The sequence below is a fragment of the Trichosurus vulpecula genome, chromosome 2 (genome assembly GCF_011100635.1).
Source record: "Trichosurus vulpecula isolate mTriVul1 chromosome 2, mTriVul1.pri, whole genome shotgun sequence".
Taxonomy (NCBI): Eukaryota; Metazoa; Chordata; class Mammalia; order Diprotodontia; family Phalangeridae; genus Trichosurus; species Trichosurus vulpecula.
This window is the reverse complement of record NC_050574.1, coordinates 334,158,803-334,177,087: the sequence shown is the minus strand read 5'-3', so window position 1 is coordinate 334,177,087 and position 18,285 is coordinate 334,158,803. Positions and strand designations below refer to the sequence as shown.

The 18,285-nt window shown below is 36.7% G+C and overlaps 2 protein-coding genes and 1 pseudogene across 2 annotated transcripts in view; all 3 read left to right on the top strand.

Moving 5' to 3' along the window:
- Positions 1-18,285, top strand: part of LOC118837117 (protein mono-ADP-ribosyltransferase PARP14-like) — a 48,164-nt gene that overhangs the window by 13,805 nt on the left and 16,074 nt on the right. The window contains exons 3-5 of the mRNA XM_036744097.1: positions 1,350-1,499; positions 14,879-14,941; positions 16,903-17,070. Of these exons, the coding sequence (XP_036599992.1) occupies positions 1,350-1,499; positions 14,879-14,941; positions 16,903-17,070 (381 nt within the window). The remainder of the gene's footprint in view (positions 1-1,349; positions 1,500-14,878; positions 14,942-16,902; positions 17,071-18,285) is intronic.
- LOC118840127 lies at positions 1,798-4,238 on the top strand (annotated as a pseudogene).
- Positions 10,145-11,470, top strand: LOC118840315 (interleukin enhancer-binding factor 2-like). The gene has a single exon (XM_036747798.1). It carries the CDS (start codon positions 10,197-10,199, stop codon positions 11,367-11,369), a length of 1,173 nt encoding a protein of 390 aa, XP_036603693.1. The 5' UTR covers positions 10,145-10,196; the 3' UTR covers positions 11,370-11,470.

Genomic DNA, 18,285 nt, shown 5'->3' with positions numbered 1-18,285 from the left:
AAACCAAAGGAGAAAGGACATATTTGATTACATAAAATTAAAAAAGGTTTTGTGCAATCAAAGCCAACACTAGTTAAAATTTAAAAATAAACTTTGCAACAACTGTCTCTGATGAAGGTCTCATATCCAAACCATATAAGTAAGGTAGCCAAATACATAATTATTGTTAAATAGTCAAAGAATTTCAACAAGCATTTCTGAAAGAACAAATTCGAACCATCAACGACTACGTGAAAAATAATGTTCCAAATATTCCTTTCAATTATATGATGGTAGATTTAGGGCTAGAAGGGACATTGGAGGTCATCTCGTTGAACTCCCAATTTTATAAGTTAGGAATTTGAGGCCAGGAGATATAAAGGGACTTGTCAAAGACCACACAGAAAGTAAGCCAAAAGACACAAATCTAGGTCAGATCTGATTTCTAATGCAGCACACTTTGGAATAAGATCCTGGTACTGCTCCTTAACTTCTAGCATCCTTTAGAATTTTTTAATATGATATTTTAGGAATGGAATTTCTGCTGGAAATATGTCATTGTATTCACCAGCCACAGAAATATGTCTTTATTTTCTTCTTGCATATGCTTCTCTAAAAAATCTGATTAATATTTACACAAGAATTGTTACATTCAGTAGGTGTCTTTCTTTTTCCCAGGCATTTGAAAGAGAATTCACTAAATATAATGATGAAAATGCTACCAGTAGCACAGATCCCAACACCAGTGATGCACAAGGTCTAGTAAAGTTATTTTCTTTAAAATTGTTTACCATTATTTACTAATAATTTAGTGGTAGTCAAAATGAAGATATATATATAATGGTTTATATTAAAAGTAGAAAAGTAATAGAGAAGATATAAAACCATATATAATATTTCTAATTCTATAAAATACTAGATATGCAGATGATGGATAGAAAGATAAAGCATTTTTAAATTAAGTGATTATTGTGTGCCAGGCTCTATGCTAAGTACTAGTCATTTTTATCAGTCATGACTCAGATCAAGTTATCTGGTGTGAGGCCATTTTATTGAATGATATGGGATGAGACCAATATTTTTCTCAGGTGGGCAAAATCACATCCATATAGGTTAACCTAGACTCAGCCAATTAGATGGTTCTAGATCATCCAATCTGGTTGTGTAATTAATGCTATGTATGGAACATGTGCTATTTTAAAATATCTTTCAGCAAATAGAAAAGCTTTTACACATTGAGGATTTGGAAAAGTGAAGAAGAGAGATTACAAAAAGGGAAGAGGGAAGAGTAAGCGAAAGGCATACAACAGAACCTGATGTTATAATCACAAAATCATATTTGGTCCTTGAGTTCTTTTTTTTCTCTTTAGATTTATTTGACACTATTTCTGGCCCTGAATTGAGAGTATATGAAAGGAAGATTGGATCCGTTACCTTGCAGGTTGCTTTGGGGGACATCACTGAGGAAGAGTCTGATGTTATTGTAAACTCAACAGACAAGACGTTTGTCCTCAAAAAAGGTATTTTGTTTGAGTAATTTACACTAATATGATGGTTAACATAATTATAATGTGATGTATCACAAATCTCTCATGGTCATGTAGACCATTTAGAACATACTAGAACTGGGAACAAGGACCCAACCTCCTGAACATAGTCCCTCTTAGATCAGAGTACCTTACATAGCTAGATCTCCACAGTTCTGCATTTGCCTTGCTTCTCTCTTGTGGAATATAACCTCCCTGAGGGCAGGAACTGTTTGTTTCTTCTTTTTCAAAAATAAGTTTTTATCATATCTTTTCTTTTTATGTCGCCTACATGTTCGCGTATAGCCTTCCCTTCACCTTCTCTGAGAGAACCCTCTCTATAACGACAAATGTTTTAAAGTGGAAAAAGTTTGGCAAAAATAATGTTGAAAAAGTCTGACATCATATGCATTGCTCCAAACCCATGGCCCCCTATGTCTGCAAAGACATCTTATATCTATTCCTTCAAGCCAAGGTTGGTCATTATCATTTCACAGCACACAATTTTGATTATTTTGATGTCTTTGTTGTCTTTTCCATTTACATTGTTATAGTCATTGTGTGTATTGTTTCCCTGACTCTACTTACTTCACTTTGTATCAGTTTATGTCTTTCCGTGCTTCTCTGTATTTTTCATGTTAATAGTTTCTTCTAGCACAGTAATATTCTGTTGCATTTGTGTGCCACCTCTCATTTAGCCATCCTCCAATCAATGGTCATCTACTTTGTTGCAAGAAATATTTTTGTGTATATGCCACCTCTCTTTTTGTCCCTGACTCCTTTGGGATAATATGTCTAGCTGTGGAATCATTGGGTCAAAGGATATGGAAATCTGAGTCAGGTTTCTTTTTTAAAATATAATTCCAAGCTACTTTCCAGAATGCCTCTACCAAATGATAATCCACCAACAATGCATCAGTGTGCCTGTCTTTCTCTAGCCCTTCCAGCGCTAATTATTCCCACCTTCCAACATTGATTATTCCCATCTTTTGTGATCTTTATCAATTCTGAAGGATGAAAAGAAACCGTTGACTTGACACTTTGATTATTGTAAGTGTATTATTTCATATTTGAGTGTTCTTTACTATGGTTGTTGACAACTATCATTTTTTCTTTTGAAAACTGCCTGTTTCTATCTCTTGACCTCTTAGCTTTTGAGGAAGCTTTCTCTGCAAGTGCAATAAAAGACTATGATGATAATAATAATGATAGGTGGTGCTTATATAAGACTTTAAGGTTTGCAAAACACTTTAACTATGTTAATTCAGTTAATCCTCACAACCACCCTGTGAGGTTGATGCTATTATTATCCCATTTTACAGACAAGGAAACTGAGACCCAGAGAGCTTAAGTGACTTGTCCAGGGTTATACAGCTAGGCAGTGTCTGATGCAGGATTCTAGCTCTGCTCTTCCCTTCTTCCAGTCCTCTTTTTTATCCACAGTGCCACCTAGCAGCGTAAAATGTTTTCTGGCAAATTTGATCAGTGTTTAAAGCCGTACCCATGTTTGTGCTTTTTGTTCTATAGTAAGCCTGTTTTGGAGGCCAGGCAGGCCTCCTGCAGAATATCCAAAGCCTAGGAGAGCTCTATCTAGTTCACAGGATAAAATCTCCCTATGTACTTCAACAATTGCTAAACCCCAGGTATGTGTGGCACCTAGGCTAATGTCAAATTTATCTATGAATGCTCCAGAATATTCTCCATCAGATTGTGCTTGTAGTTATACAGATTTTTCCTATGAAGATAGATGTGATGGTTATCCTACTCTTAGAAAATGTACAGGAGTTTTTTAATCACCTTACAGAACAACCAGGAAGTTTTGATACTGAAATTTCTCAATTTGCAGAGACTCTTAATAGCTGGGTCACTACTGCTGATGCTTTACCAAACCTCCTGGAACTCATCTTCCAACAGGCCACAACTGTGCCATGCTTCTCTTATATAGGAGCTTGGCTGTGTAATTATTTGTCTCATCATCTAAGCATTAGTCCACAAAAAGGAAGTTTCCGTCAGTTACTACTTAAACGATGTGGAACTGAGTATGGCAGAAAAGATCAGGCTGCCAAAGGGGGTGAAGCTACCAGAAAATGATTTCATTTCTTTGTCCTCTTCTTGGGTGAACTTTACCTTAACCTGGAGATTAAGGGAACAAAGGGACAGGTTGCAACAGCAGATATTCTTCAGGTTGCTCTTCGAGAATTGCTGAATGTCTGTTTTTCTAATCCTGTGGACAGCAATTTAATCTGTGCAGGAAAACTAGTGAAGCTGACAGGACCAGTTTTGGAAGATGCATGGAAGGAAAAAGGAAAGATACATATGGAAGAAATTGTTCAGAGAATTGAAAATATTGTCCTACATGCAAATTACCTCAGACATATCAAACAAATGCTTTTGAAGCTAGTAGAACTCCAATCAAGTAACTGGGGTAGCATTCATGCCACCTTAACATATAGAGAATCAACACCTGAAAATCATCCTAATTATTTTATGTATAAACCACCATTTTATACATCTGATGGCATTCCTTTTGCTGCTGCTGAAGCAAATTATCAAGAAAAGTTTTAGGAGTTATGTGACAGAGAGAATTTCTTCTCAGATTATGAAGAAAATGGAACAGACTTATCGGGAGCTGAAGATCCATACTTGGATGACATCATGTGTGAGACAGACCCAGAAATAGAAGAGGCCTATGAAAAACTTTGCTTAGAACCAGAGCATTAGAGAAAACAGTAAAATTAGGTAAAATGATATGAGCTTTACAAGGCAATTGAGGGATGGTGATTAGCAAAACACAAGGAAGCAAGAAAACATTTCACATTTATATCAAATTAAACATGAGTTTAAGCTGCTGGTGAATGCAATTTAATTGTCTTTAACAATATCTGCCCAAAAAATTAAACTTATTTCCTATAACTTAAATTGTGTTTGTGTTTCTGTATGTGTGGTTTATTATGTACATATTATGAACTACAATAAAATTTATTTGAAATAAGTGATATATTTAAAGAAAAATTTACTGATTAGAAGTTTATCTTAATAAAATATTATTTTCCTTGAGAAAAAATAAATCCTAACTTATACATTACTATATAAATGTAGCACCCTTTTATTTAATACAATTTTAGTTTAATAAATTGGGTGTCAAAGATGAGTCATGATCATAAAAAGAGCTTTAGTATTTAGAGTTTGAAATCATTCTTAACAACTAATTTTACATATGTGAACTAATTAAGACTTAGAATTATAGTTGTTGATGTTTAGTTGTGTCCACCTCTTTGTGACTCCTTTTGGGGTTTTCTTGGCAGAAATACTGGAGTGGTTTGCCATATCCTTCTCCAGCTCTTTCTACAGATGAGAAACTGAGACAAATGGGTTAAGTGACTTGCCCAGGGTCACACAACTTCTAAGTGTCTCAGGCCAGATTCAAACTCACTAAGATGATTCTTTTGATTCCAGGCCTCGTACTCTGTGCACCGTACTACCTAGATGCCTACTACTTAAGTTATAGAGGATTTTAAAAGGTATTAGTGTGTAGAAGAAAATTATAGCTAAAGCATTTTATGGAAAAAAAAGCTCAGCCAACCAGAGTGCTTCTATGACAAAAATTATTTCAAGAACAAAGCTTCTTTAGCAGCTTTTTTTTTCCTTTTTAGATCTAGAAGCTTAATTCTTTCACATCACTGACTTTATTATTCTCCAGAAAAAAACTAAAACATTGTCTTTTGATTTAATTTGTACAGATTCTTCAGTTTTATTTTGTAATATTGAAAATTTTGTTCTTCATAATTTTAACAGGTTTATTCACCTACTCCCTAAAGTTCCCCTTTTCTTCTGCTTTATACTTTTGAAAGAGTTATTTTTTCCTAATGATTAACCCTTTAATTTTAGTATGGTTCTGTATTGTTGAATAGCTTAAACTTGAACCTGTACTTATTTCCCACTTCCTAAAAGTAGGTAAAAACCCTAAAACATAAGTATAAAAAGAGATTGTCTGTAAATATACATATGAACAATTCTATTAATAATGAATTCTAACATGTTTGGAACATTAATATGTGTCAGTTAATACAGTTAGCTTTCTGACTCAATTTTCTATTTGTTGAACATATTAGTTAAAAAAATTTTAAATAAAGGAGACTTTGAGTTTCTTTAAACAAAAAAGAGCATGGTACACAAAACTGTGAACTTCTGTTGTATAGAACTGCCTTCTTTTTAAAGTATATAATAAGATCAATATGTGGTTTTCAAAGTATTCTACTCGTCTCTGATACTTTCTGGTCTTCCTTCTGTTATCTTCTATTCAATTAAAAAATGCTTCAATGACACTTTTTTCTTTCTTTTAGTTTCTCTTCTTTCTTTTAAAAACTCTATCCCTTACCCCTCCACATATATTTTTTTAAAACCTGTGTAAGAAATATGCACATTCAAGAAAAACAAATGTCCATATTGTCCATGTCCAAAAAATGTATCTTTTACATTGCATCTTACATTCATCACCTGTCTATCAGGAAGTGGGTAGCATGCTTCTTCAATGTTCCTCTGGCATCATGGCTGGCACCACAGCATGGATCATGCTTCAGAGTCTTTCAGTTTTGCAATGTTGTTGTTATTCTATGAGTCACTCTCCTGGTTCTGCTTTTTACTCTGAATCAATTGCTGTAAGTTGTCTGGGGTCTCTCCCTCTATAGTAATTTGATTCCCGAAAGGTATGACATTCAAGGTCTACCTCTAACATTACCTGTACATGTTTGGGGACAACATCTAACTGCTTTAAGCTTCAGTTTGCTCATCTATAAAATGAAGGGATCAGACTAGATAGCCTCTAAGGTAAGAGGGTATCAAGAATTCTCTCAAGTTATCACCCTTAGTATGGGAGTATGGGAAAGCCTCTATGCTAGGTCACAGAATCAGAGAACTTCAAAGGTGGAAGGCACCTCAGGCCAAGTATTTCAATACACCACTGAATAGGATCTCCTCTATGACATACCTGACATGCAGGCACTCACCTGATGGGAAACCACTACTTCCTAGTGTAGTCCATTCTACTCTGGAGAGCACTGATTATTGGACAGTTTCACCTAATATCAAGTTTAAATTAACCTCCTGTGGCTCTTCTCTGGCTTATCAACCTTCTTCCCAAAATCTGTGATCCTTGACTGAACACAATATTCCTGATATAGTCTGACCAGGGCAGGGTATATCAGAACTATCATCTATTTTTTCCTCCGTACCGTGCCCCCCCTTTTTTTCTAATAAAAAAAATCAGCTCTTTTGGTTGTCATAATATACTGTATTGCTGCATAGTAATCTTGAAATCTGCTAAAACCCAAAGAAAATTTTCGAAACACATTGCTATGAAGCTGACCTCATCTTCTACTTGTGAAGGTGATTTCTTTGAATCCATGGAAGACTTTCTATTTATCTTTATTACATTTCACCTCATTAGAATATTTTCTCACCAGCTGCCTGTCTGCCTGGTCCAGAAAATGAGACCTGAGTTCTGAGATGCTAGAGGGTGTCCTGAAGACCTATAGCTCTGAATTCTAAAAGCCAGGTGGAGGTTAACTCAGAAATCCAGGTAATCCGGAGTAAAACTGAGCAGAGCCAAAACTTGCCACAAAGTCCCAATTCAAGAACTAAGGCTAGAGAGATAAGTAAACTGAAGAATACTCCCACTGATAGGAAGATTGTCATATGATAGGAAGATTGTCATAAATCTGAAGATATGCCCAAATCCAGCCTAGTGCTGAGGAATGCTAAGACAACTGCAAGCAGAGACTTAAAGAGGAGTAAAAAATGTATTTTCCACAAGAATTACATTCGAGAAGAAATGAATCAAAAATTAAAAATAAAATAAAATAAAAACTCTGGAGGAAAGAATTGGGAAGAAAATAAATTGAAGGAAATAAACTGAAAATGGCAAGCTTATCTCAAGTAACAGACTTCATTGAAATTAGAATAGACCAAACAGAAATCAGTTATTCCATTAAATAGCAAGTATTAGAATTTTTTTATTTTAAAAGAAAATATATGATATCTGACATGAAAATGACAGACCTGGAAAACAAGTCAAAGAGAAAATCACTGGACTTCCTGAAACACATGATAAAAGAAAAAAGTCTGTACTACATTTCAAGAAATCATGAATATACATTGCCCACTTGTATTATATTCAAAGGTCAAAATAAAGATAGAAAGTGATCTCATTCTATAAGTAACACCAAAAATAAAAGTACCAAGAGTGCCATCACCAAACTCTACCACGTTATACTGGAAAAAGTATTGCAAGCAAGCATCCAGAAAGAAGAAATTCAAGTACCAAAGGACTACAGTCAGGATCACAAAAGACCTGGAAGTGTCTACTAAAAACCAAAGTAGAGAATGGACTACAATATTCCAAAAGGCAAAAGATAAGCACTTACAATAAGAATAGCATATCCTGAGAATTCTACAGGAAGAAAAAAGGTAGCTTTAATGGAACAAAAGACTTTCAGGCATTTCTGATGAAAGGTCCAGAGGTGAGTAAAAATTTTGAAATGCAAGCACCAGTTTCAAGAAAAACTTAAAAATATAAATTCATTTGGGCAATTGGGAAGAGCTATATGATGATGCAGTGCTAATATTCTAATGATAGAGAAGAAACAAGTGTCTCTTAAGGAATTTAATAGCTCCAAGGAGTACGAAGGGAGTTCAATAAGAAAAATAGAGATTTGGAGTAGGCTATTGGTTTTATTCTAAGGGCTTTGAGAGGAGAAAAAGAAAGGAAGATAAAAGGAATATATTAGTGTATATAACAGGAAGACTGGATTGGAATTTGCTATTCCATATAAGTAAGGTTTGTGAGATTAGAAAAAAAGACAAATATGGAGGAAGGAGTGGGAGTGTGTTGCACTCCCACTCCTTCCTCCATATTTGTCTATTTTGATGATACTTTTATGAGAAGGGAACAAAAGAGGGTTGAACACATATAGACACAGAGTTTGGGATAGAAAACCATCAGATCCAATTGGTAAAGTGGGGTAGGGACAGTCAAGAAAGATTATAACAAGGTAGCTGTAATTCCTTGGAAAGCAAACATTCTAATCAAGGAGAAGAGAAGAGAAGGTAGGGGTAAATGGAGGAGAGAGGAGATGAAAACAGAAAAGAAAGAAAAAGATGACCATTGAATCTTTTTTTAAAGCATATGAAACAATACTGAAGGAATTTCAGAAAGAAGCATAGACAAAAATGATAAATTTAAAAGTCATGGGTGAAATTTATCATAAACTTATTTTTTTAAGAGAACAATATAAAATGAAGACTCATGACCTCTTTTTTGTGTCCTTCTGTGTATATGGAAATGCTCGGGTTTTTGATGATTAAGCACATAATAAAACATTTAAACTTCTTACAACTCAGTCATGATTTGGAAAAATTATTCAATTTGAAGAGCAGAGTGAACATGGTGAAGTGGGAGGTTACAACTGCCAAAGTTCCCTCAAAATCTCTTCTGCAATGACCACAGAAAATATGCAAAATTCTGGGTGGGAAATCCAGGAAAAAGTTATGAGCCATTTTTCCCATCCAGAGTAGCTTAAAAAATAGAATGAGAGGTCCATACATAGTAGAGTTTGGGATGAGCAGGAGTGCAGAATAGTAGAAGCAACACCAGACAGTGGTGGGGCCATCTGCTGTGGCTGACAGTAAGGGCAACTGAACATCTGGGCAGAAAGGGACATGAGGAGGGCTCTGTACTAGCACTAGGCACAGGATCCAGTGTCATCTAGCAGTTTTGTCATCCATTATGCAAGAGTGGAAAGGAGCAGTTGGAAGGGAGCAGAGGCACTATGAGTAAGGACAAGAACACAAGGAAGGCACTAAACAGACTTCTTTATTGATCACACCATACTGGAGACATCAAAATCTTCTGTGCTCCTAGAAGGTGCCATGAAAGCAATAGCAGGACATAAAAGACAAAAGTTCAGGTCAGTCTTTCTCCTCTGCCCAAGGTAAGGAGAGACCAGCTCTAACATAAAGTCCAAAATCAAGAAATAGGCTGAAGAAATGATAAAAAAAAACCTTCTGACTATAAAAAGTTATTATGGTGACAGGAAACACAAGACAAAAACTCAGAAAAATAAAATGACTTGAAAACATCTACAAACAAAGTCTCAAATTAAAAAAAATAGAGATTGGACACAAGATCAACAAGAATTCATAAAAACCTTAAGAAAGAGAGTATTTTAAGCAAAAACTATTATTTTAAAAATTAAATGAATGGTAGAGGAAAATTGGGAAAAGAAATGAGAGTTATGCAAGAAAATGATGAAAAGAGAATTAACAACTTGGCAAAAGAGGCACAAAAATATTGAAGAAAATATTTTCTTAAAAAAATAAGAGTTGGCCAAGTGCTAAAAGAAGTACAAAACATCGCTGAATAAAATAACTCCTAAAAAATGAATTGATCAAGTGGAAGCTAATGATTCCATAAGACATTAAGAAACAATAAAGCAATGCCAAAAGACTATTAAAAAGAATAAAATGTCAATGATCTCATAGGAAATATTACTTACCTGAACAATATAGATCAAAGAGAGATGATTTAAGAATTATTGGCCTGGGTAACGTGCCGGCAAGCAGCCTCTCTGGTTGTTGGCTCCTCAGGGGAAGGGGCGGTTGGCGGGGCCTCCATTGTTCAAGACTGTGGGAACCATGAGGGGCGATAGAGGCCGTGGTCGTGGAGGGCGCTTTGGCTCCAGGGGAGGACCAGGAGGAGGGTTCAGGCCATTCGTGCCACATATCCCATTTGATTTCCATGTGTGTGAAATGGCCTTCCCTCGAGTCAAACCTGCACCTGATGAAACCACTTTCAGTGAGGCATTGCTAAAGAGGAATCAGGACCTTGCTCCCAACTCTGCTGAACAGGCATCCATCCTTTCTCTGGTAACAAAAATCAACAATGTGATTGACAACCTGATTGTGGCTCCAGGAACCTTTGAGGTGCAAATTGAAGAAGTCCGGCAAGTGGGATCTTACAAGAAAGGGACAATGACCACAGGTCATAATGTAGCTGATCTGGTAGTGATTCTGAAGATCCTACCAACATTGGAAGCTGTTGCAGCCTTGGGGAACAAAGTGGTGGAAAGTCTCCGAGCACAGGATCCTGCAGAAGTTTTGACTATGCTGACCAATGAAACTGGCTTTGAGATCAGCTCTGCTGATGCCACAGTGAAGATTCTCATTACAACAGTGCCACCTAATTTTCGGAAGCTGGACCCGGAACTACACTTGGACATCAAGGTTCTGCAGAGTGCTTTGGCAGCCATTTGGCATGCTCGTTGGTTCGAAGAGAATGCTTCTCAGTCTACAGTGAAAGTTCTCATCCATCTACTGAAGGACTTGAGGATTCGGTTCCCTGGCTTTGAACCTCTCACACCTTGGATCCTTGACCTTTTGGGCCACTATGCTGTGATGAACAACCCTACTAGGCAGCCCCTAGCCCTCAATGTGGCTTACAGGCGATGCCTTCAGATTTTAGCTGCTGGGTTGTTTCTTCCTGGTTCAGTAGGAATTACCGATCCCTGTGAAAGTGGTAACTTCCAGGTACACACAGTCATGACCCTGGAACAACAGAACATGGTATGCTATACGGCTCAGACATTGGTTCGGATCCTGTCACATGGAGGATACAGGAAGATCCTTGGCCAGGAGGGTGATGCCAGTTATCTTGCCTCAGAAATGTCTACCTGGGATGGGGTGATAGTGACACCTTCTGAAAAGGCTTATGAAAAGCCTCCAGAAAAGAAGGAAGGTGAGGAAGAAGAGGAGAATGCAGAGGAGCCACCTCAAGGAGAAGAAGAAGAGAGCATGGAGACCCAAGAGTGATCCCTTCTGGTTCTTTCTTGGCTGCCAAAGGCAACAGGCATCCATTGTGGAGCCTGAGTGATGGCATGTGTGAAGGTGAGGGGATCGTGGGAAGAGAAGCTGTGGAGAAAGAAGCATTGTCTTGTAGGTGATTTGATGCTCCCTTGACTCAGCTACAGGATTCTCACATTTGTGGCCTATGCCACAAAGGGAAGGTGTTAGCCTTCCTGCACTTTGTTCTTTTATAGAGTTACACACACCCCTAAGCCCGCCACAGAAAATCAACTCTGGAAACCCTACTGAGACCAAAACCTTCCAGAATTGTTTTTGTTGAAATTATTGTGAACTGTTAGTGTCTGAAAGTTGTTTTTGGTTTTTTTTTTTTAATTTTAGAAACTATTAAAAGTGTTTCCTTCTAAGGTTAAAAAAAAAAGAATTATTGGCCTGCCTGAAAGCCATGCATGGAGGGAAAAGTGCCTTAACATAAGATTTTAAGAAATTAGAAAGGACAGCTAACCAGATATCTTGGAGGAGAAGGCAAAGTAGAAATTGAAAACAAAAAATTCACTTATCCTAAAGAGTTACAAAATGAACACTCCCAGGTATGTTATATTCAAAATGTAGATTTCCTAGGTCAAGGAGAAAATGCTGTAAGCATCCAGAAAGAAAAAAATCAAAATACATAAACACAAGATTTAGCAGCTACCACTATAAAGACTTAGAGGGTTTAGAATAAGATACTCTGGAAGCCAAAGGAGCTAGGGTTACAACCAAGAATATCTTAGCTAGCAAAACTGAGTATATAACCCCACAGGGGGGTAAATGAACACTTAATGAACTAGAGAAATTTTTGAATTCAATAAACATTTGTTAATTAAAAACATGCAAGTCTTTTTAAAAAAAAAGAATGTAAGCTTCGTGAGGGCAGAGACCATCTCAATTTTCTTTTTCCATTCCCCAAGCTTATTGTACTGCTTGACATATGATAAGGGATTAATAAATACTTTTTTCATTCGTTCATGGGCCCAGTGTACTCGCCTGCCAAAATCTTTTTAGATCGTCACTCTTATTTACTGTTTAACCTATACTTTCTATGTTTATGGTACCTGAACATTTTGGAGAGTTTTTTGTAGAACTTATTTGCCTTCCCATCTTCTGCAATAGATTTTAGAGCATAATCTTCAATTATTTCAATAGTGATTCTCTTTGAAAAGGGTTACTATGTGCACTGCAATAGGAAATGACCAAGAATCTCATGAAATGGCTTTTTCTTCTTGCTTTTGACTGCATGACAAGACCATCTCTTGTATGTGTCTCCCAAGTCAATCCTGTGAGCTATTTCTGTTTAGCTGCAACTCCCTTTTATCTTCTGGTTTCATTTATTATTTTAAAAAAGGTGCTGTGGCCTCTCCATGGTCACTGAACAAAAATCTTACACTTAGAGGACTCAATGACAAGTTAACATTTGTAGGAGGTCCAAGAATTGTGCAATTCTGAGCACCCTCCATCCTTTTTCTGTCATATCATTTCAGAAGTCAAAGATAGTCACATGGAAGCAAAGACCATTTTCTGTATTTTTCTTGGTTACATGGGTTGCCATGGCTTAAGGATTCTTCACCAAATGCACCCTTTCCTGCTTATGTGCCTTTTCATACTTAACAAGATATGTGTTGTGGTCAGGTTGTATTCAAAGCCTTTCCAATATGGTAGATTGTGAAGCTGCCAGTACTTCTTCATTGGAATTCCTATTCAAGAACTCTGGATTACCTCTACCTCATGATGAGGCATTGGAGTATTACTTTGTGAAGGATATTAGGAGCTTTACAGGTAGTTATGATTAAATGACTATATTTAATTTTGAATCAGAAAGATCCCTGGTCATGGTCATTTCCTAACTGTGTGATTTGAAGTGATTCACTTCACTTTTTGCGCCTCAGTTTCTTCATCTGTAACATTAAAGGAGTATGAAGCAAAGAGATTAAAGAAAGAAGAAATGGAATCTCTGTATGTATGCATACGTATGCGTGCAGACAGGGAGAGAAAGAGAGAGAGAGAGACAGAGAGAGAGAGAGACAGAGAGAGAGAGAGAGAGAGAGAGAGAGAGAGAGAGAGAGAGAGAGAGAGCACAACTCTTTTTCTTTTAACAAGGACATTAAAGATATGGGTATGCCCATCTGTTGAGACAGACTAAACAAATGTGGTATAAGAGTGTAATGGAATACTATTGGGTCATAAGAAATAATGGAAGGGATGGCTTCAGAAAACCTGGGAAGATTTATATGAACTGAAGCAGAATTAAATGAGTAGAACCACAATAATAATTGATTCAAAAATAACAATGAAATAACAAACAAATTTGAAAGGTTTACAAATTCAGGTCAAACTAATGGACTTCTGGTGGAGTTGTGAAAACTGGTCCAACCATTCTGGAGAGCTATTTAGAACTATGCTCAAAGAACTATGAAACCTTGCATACTCTTTGACCCAGCAATACCACTGCGATATGTGTGTCCCAGAGATTTTTTTTTAAAAGTAAAAGTACCTGTGTGTACAAAACTATTTATAGCAGCTCTTTTTGTGGTGGTAAAATATTGGAAATTGAAGGGATGTCCATCAATTGGGAATGGCTGAACAAATTGTGGTATATGATTGTGATGGAATACTATTGGGCTATAAGAAATGATGAAAAGGATGCTTTCAAAAACAACCTGGAAAGGCTTACATGAACTAATGAAAAGTGAAGTGAGTAGAACCAGGAGAACATTGCACATAATAACAGCAATATTGTAGGGTGAACTACTGCGAATGACTTAGTTATCTGACCAATACAAAAATGTTAGATAATTCCAAAGGACTTATGATGAAAAATGTTATCCCCCTCCAGAGAAAGAACTAATAGGATCTGAATGTAGATAAAAGCCTCCTTTTAAATTTTTTCTTCTTTTTTTCCTTTGGTCTGTTTCTTCTTTCACGAAATGAATACTGTGGCAATGTTTTGCATGACTGCCCACGTATAACTTATATCAAATTGCTTATATCCTCAATGAAGGGGTAGGGGAAGAAGGGAGTAAGTGATTTGGAAATTCAAAATTTTAAACAACAAATGTTAAAATTTGCTTTTAAATGTAATTAAATGTAAAAAAAATGTAATTTGAAATTTTTTTTCAAGAATTCTAGTCAGAGCTATGATCAACCATGATTCCACAGAATTGTTAATGAAACATGCTACCCACCTACTGACAGAGAGGTCTCAAGATGCAGAATGAGACATAAATTTTTAGACATGTCCAATGTGTAAATTTGTTATGTTTGACTTTGCATATTTGTTATAAGTTTTGTTTTTCTTTTCTTTTGGATGGGACTGGTGCAAGGGAGAGAAAATAAGCACTTACTAAATGAAAAAAAAAGAAGTAAGGTAAAAATAAATAAATAAAAGTAAGATAATATAATAATCTCTGCAGTACTTTCCAGCTCTGACATAATGTGATTCTTCAGCTCATGTTCATCTCTATTATTATTCTCTTATCTAGGGGTTTCCAAAGCCATTTTAGAAGCTGCTGGACCAGATGTGGAATCAGAGTGTGCTACATCAGGTATGACATTAATGCTTCTGTTTTAGCCATAATTCAGTGCAAGTGAAATAACCAGTAGTAAGATGGAGGGGATGTGGGATAGGATAGAAACAAGTCAGAAACCCTTTAAGAGCCAGGGTTCCATGGGAGAAGGGCCCTGAAGGTGAGATTATAACAATTTTCCTTCAAAACTTGAGCTAACCATATATAACACTATAGTAGCCACAACCACACATGGTATGATTTGAAGCACCCACAAGGCTCCCTCTGTCTCCCATTTTCCCTACCAACCAGTCAGAGTATCTAAAACTTTCAGCATTAGAGGCTCTTCTTGGGAGTTCAGATATTATCTCTATAGATTGTTACCTGGAAAGGCATCACACACTATAATATTCTCAGAGACTGCAACAATATAAACATTAAAAGTCAATATGAAGAGGCAAGAAATATCTTGTCAATTCCAATTGTCCATATTGGTACCATAATTTCAAAATTAAATGGCACAGCCTTCTTTTCTCTTAACAAATCAACAAACTTAACTGGTCTGGGAATGTGTTTGGGTGTTTATTGGGAAGTATAGCATAAAAAGTGCAAATGAATTACTTTTTTAGGGTAAGTGTGAAATGCTACTACAGGTGATCCTAGGAGATACGAATATTAACCAGATTAATTAGAGCTCTGCCACAGCCCTCCCCAGGTAGACACCCATGCTTTAGACTTTGTATCTTCAATCTTGAGAAGAGAAGACCTAGGAGTGAGATGTGACATGGTTGTTGTCTTCAGATATTTGAAGTCTTTTTATATGGAGCAAGGGTGTGAAATTCCATACACTTCCAGAGGGAAAAACTTGGACCAATGGGACGAAGTTCACACCATTAGAGTGTGAGCTCCTTGACGGCATGGGCTGTCTTGCTGTATACATTTTATTGTATCCAGCTTATTGACTATGACTAGGACTACAGGATCATAGATTTACAGATAGAGTAAACATTAGTAGTCATCGAGTCCAACTCCTTTGTTTTGACAGATAAATAAACCAAGACCCAGGAAAGTTAAATGACTTGCCCAAGGTTGCACAGGTAATAGCATAACCAGTAATTGAGGCCAAGTCTTCTGACACAAAAGTCATTATTCTTTCCACTGTGCCACAGTATAGTTGTTAGAGGTTTAGGGGAGGCAAATTGATATTTAAGTAGAGGGTGGATAATTATGTCAACAATGCTTTGGAAGGCATTTAAGCATGGGACAGCATTATATTATATTAGCCTGTAAAGGCAACCATGCTGGCATACCCAGGATGGCTGCTAGTGCAGGTTCTTTTATCTGCTTTCCTAGGAAACACAGCTGTTTCAGGGGTCAACACTCTTCTGTAATTACATAAAATACAAATGGAGAAAATACAGAGAAAAGAAATAAAGACCAACAGACAGAACTCTACTGCCTGAATCAAAACTATATATACATATATATATACTTTACATTCACCACTGGATCAAGAGAACTTTTACCTCTAAGTAATTGGGGAGCTCTGAACATATAGGCTCCTCAGAGTCTCCACCAGGCAATCACAAGGTCCTTCTTGTAAGCTAGCCCCCAGCCCAAAAGCTCACCTCTTACCTCACTATACTCTTTCGGCTAATTGGCTCAGAGCCAGAAGGTATCACAACCCTCCTGACTCAGTGCCTAATTAGCAAAAGGTGTGTCAGCCTTCCTAAAAGCAAGCAATCTTCCCTTAATGGGCTCCACATGAGGCCTCTTCATGGACAGGGAAGATCTTATTCCCCATTAACCTTACAGAGCCCTAAGATACTTTTCATCTTTGAGATATAGTAAGAATTTAAGGTAATTAAAGGATCTGTGCAAACCAGGACTGTTGTTTTCATGTCCTCTTTTACCTAAATAAAGTATCCTATATTCTCAATTATCCAAAAGTTTCAGTTTAGCTAATGTTTCATGCCTTTGTGTCTTCTTCTGTTCTCCAGCTGCAAATCGTCTCAGAAATTTTATAGTGACACAAGGTGGCAATCTAAGGTGCAAGAAAATAATACATGTTATGGGGGGAAGTGATGTCAAACAAACCATCTCTGAAGTCCTACAGGAATGTGAACAAATGAAATATGCATCTATTTCCCTCCCAGCCATTGGAACAGGTTTGTAGCCTCCTAGCAAAATTAGTTTGTTTTTTTTTTAAATACTGAGTGGGCCCTAGATTATATATCCACTGGTAAAGCTAATCATTAAGGCTGAATCTATATGAGAGTGATAGCAATGGTGTTCATCTGTTTTAGGTCTTGGCAATGTTTTTCACTCTGGGTACCATGGTGCTTGTGGGCACTGTTGGGTTTCGCCTCTAGTCTTATGCTATGGATAAGCAAAAAGGAAAAGAGTGATTAAAAGATAAACTTTAAAGAGTGAGACTAAAGGACAAAAGATGAAGGTAAGGAAGAGACAAAAAAGGTGGAATGAAAAGAAATCAATCCATTTCTCAGTCTAGTTCACTGTCTCTTCTTTTATCTCCTTTCATTTTCTGTCTTTTCTCTGGTTATCTTCTTGGCTTCCTTCTCTTCCCTCTTCCTCTCTCACATAGTTACACTTTAGGAGAATTCACTCATTCATTCTCATTTTCAACTTCTACCTCCTTGCAGGTGACTTCTCAATCAGCAGCTCCAACCTGCCAACAGCTTCAGCCCCTAGTCTAATCTCTCCTTTATCTATCAGACAATTCCATTTGGTGCCACCTAAAACTTTTCAGGTCACATACTGAACTTATCATCAAATCATAGACTTTTTATAGCCTGAAGAGATTTTGTAATTCCAGGCCAACCTCCTGGTTTTCAGTTGAGACCTAAAGAAGATAAACAACTTGCCTGAGATCAATTAATAATAATAATAAGATTCAACATCTCAGATTCAACTCTTCTTTTCAATTACCACATGGCCATCACCTCAATCCCTCATCATCTGATATGTGGATTAGTACAGTAATCATGTAGCTGGGCTTCTTTCCTTCCTTTACTTTTGCCTATGCATAGTTCTAGGATAATCCTTATTCTTTTGAAAAAAATGTTGATAACAAAGAGAGTAATGATTTTGTATTTAATCTTTTTTTAAAAATTCAAAGGTTTTTCCCTACACAATGAACACTTTGCAATGTACACACAAGCAATCCTCCAACAGAGTCCATTCCTAGAAAAAGAGTGTATCAGTTGTTCCCAGGAAGTAAGAGTATGACTGTATGGCACTGAGATTGACTTTATAATTGAGCAGACTTTTGTGGGCTCCCCTTGTTGACTTTATTTACTTTTTAATTGGCACGGTGTATCTTGTTCTTCAGGCTCAGCTAGCTTTCCTCTGTCTCATCTCAT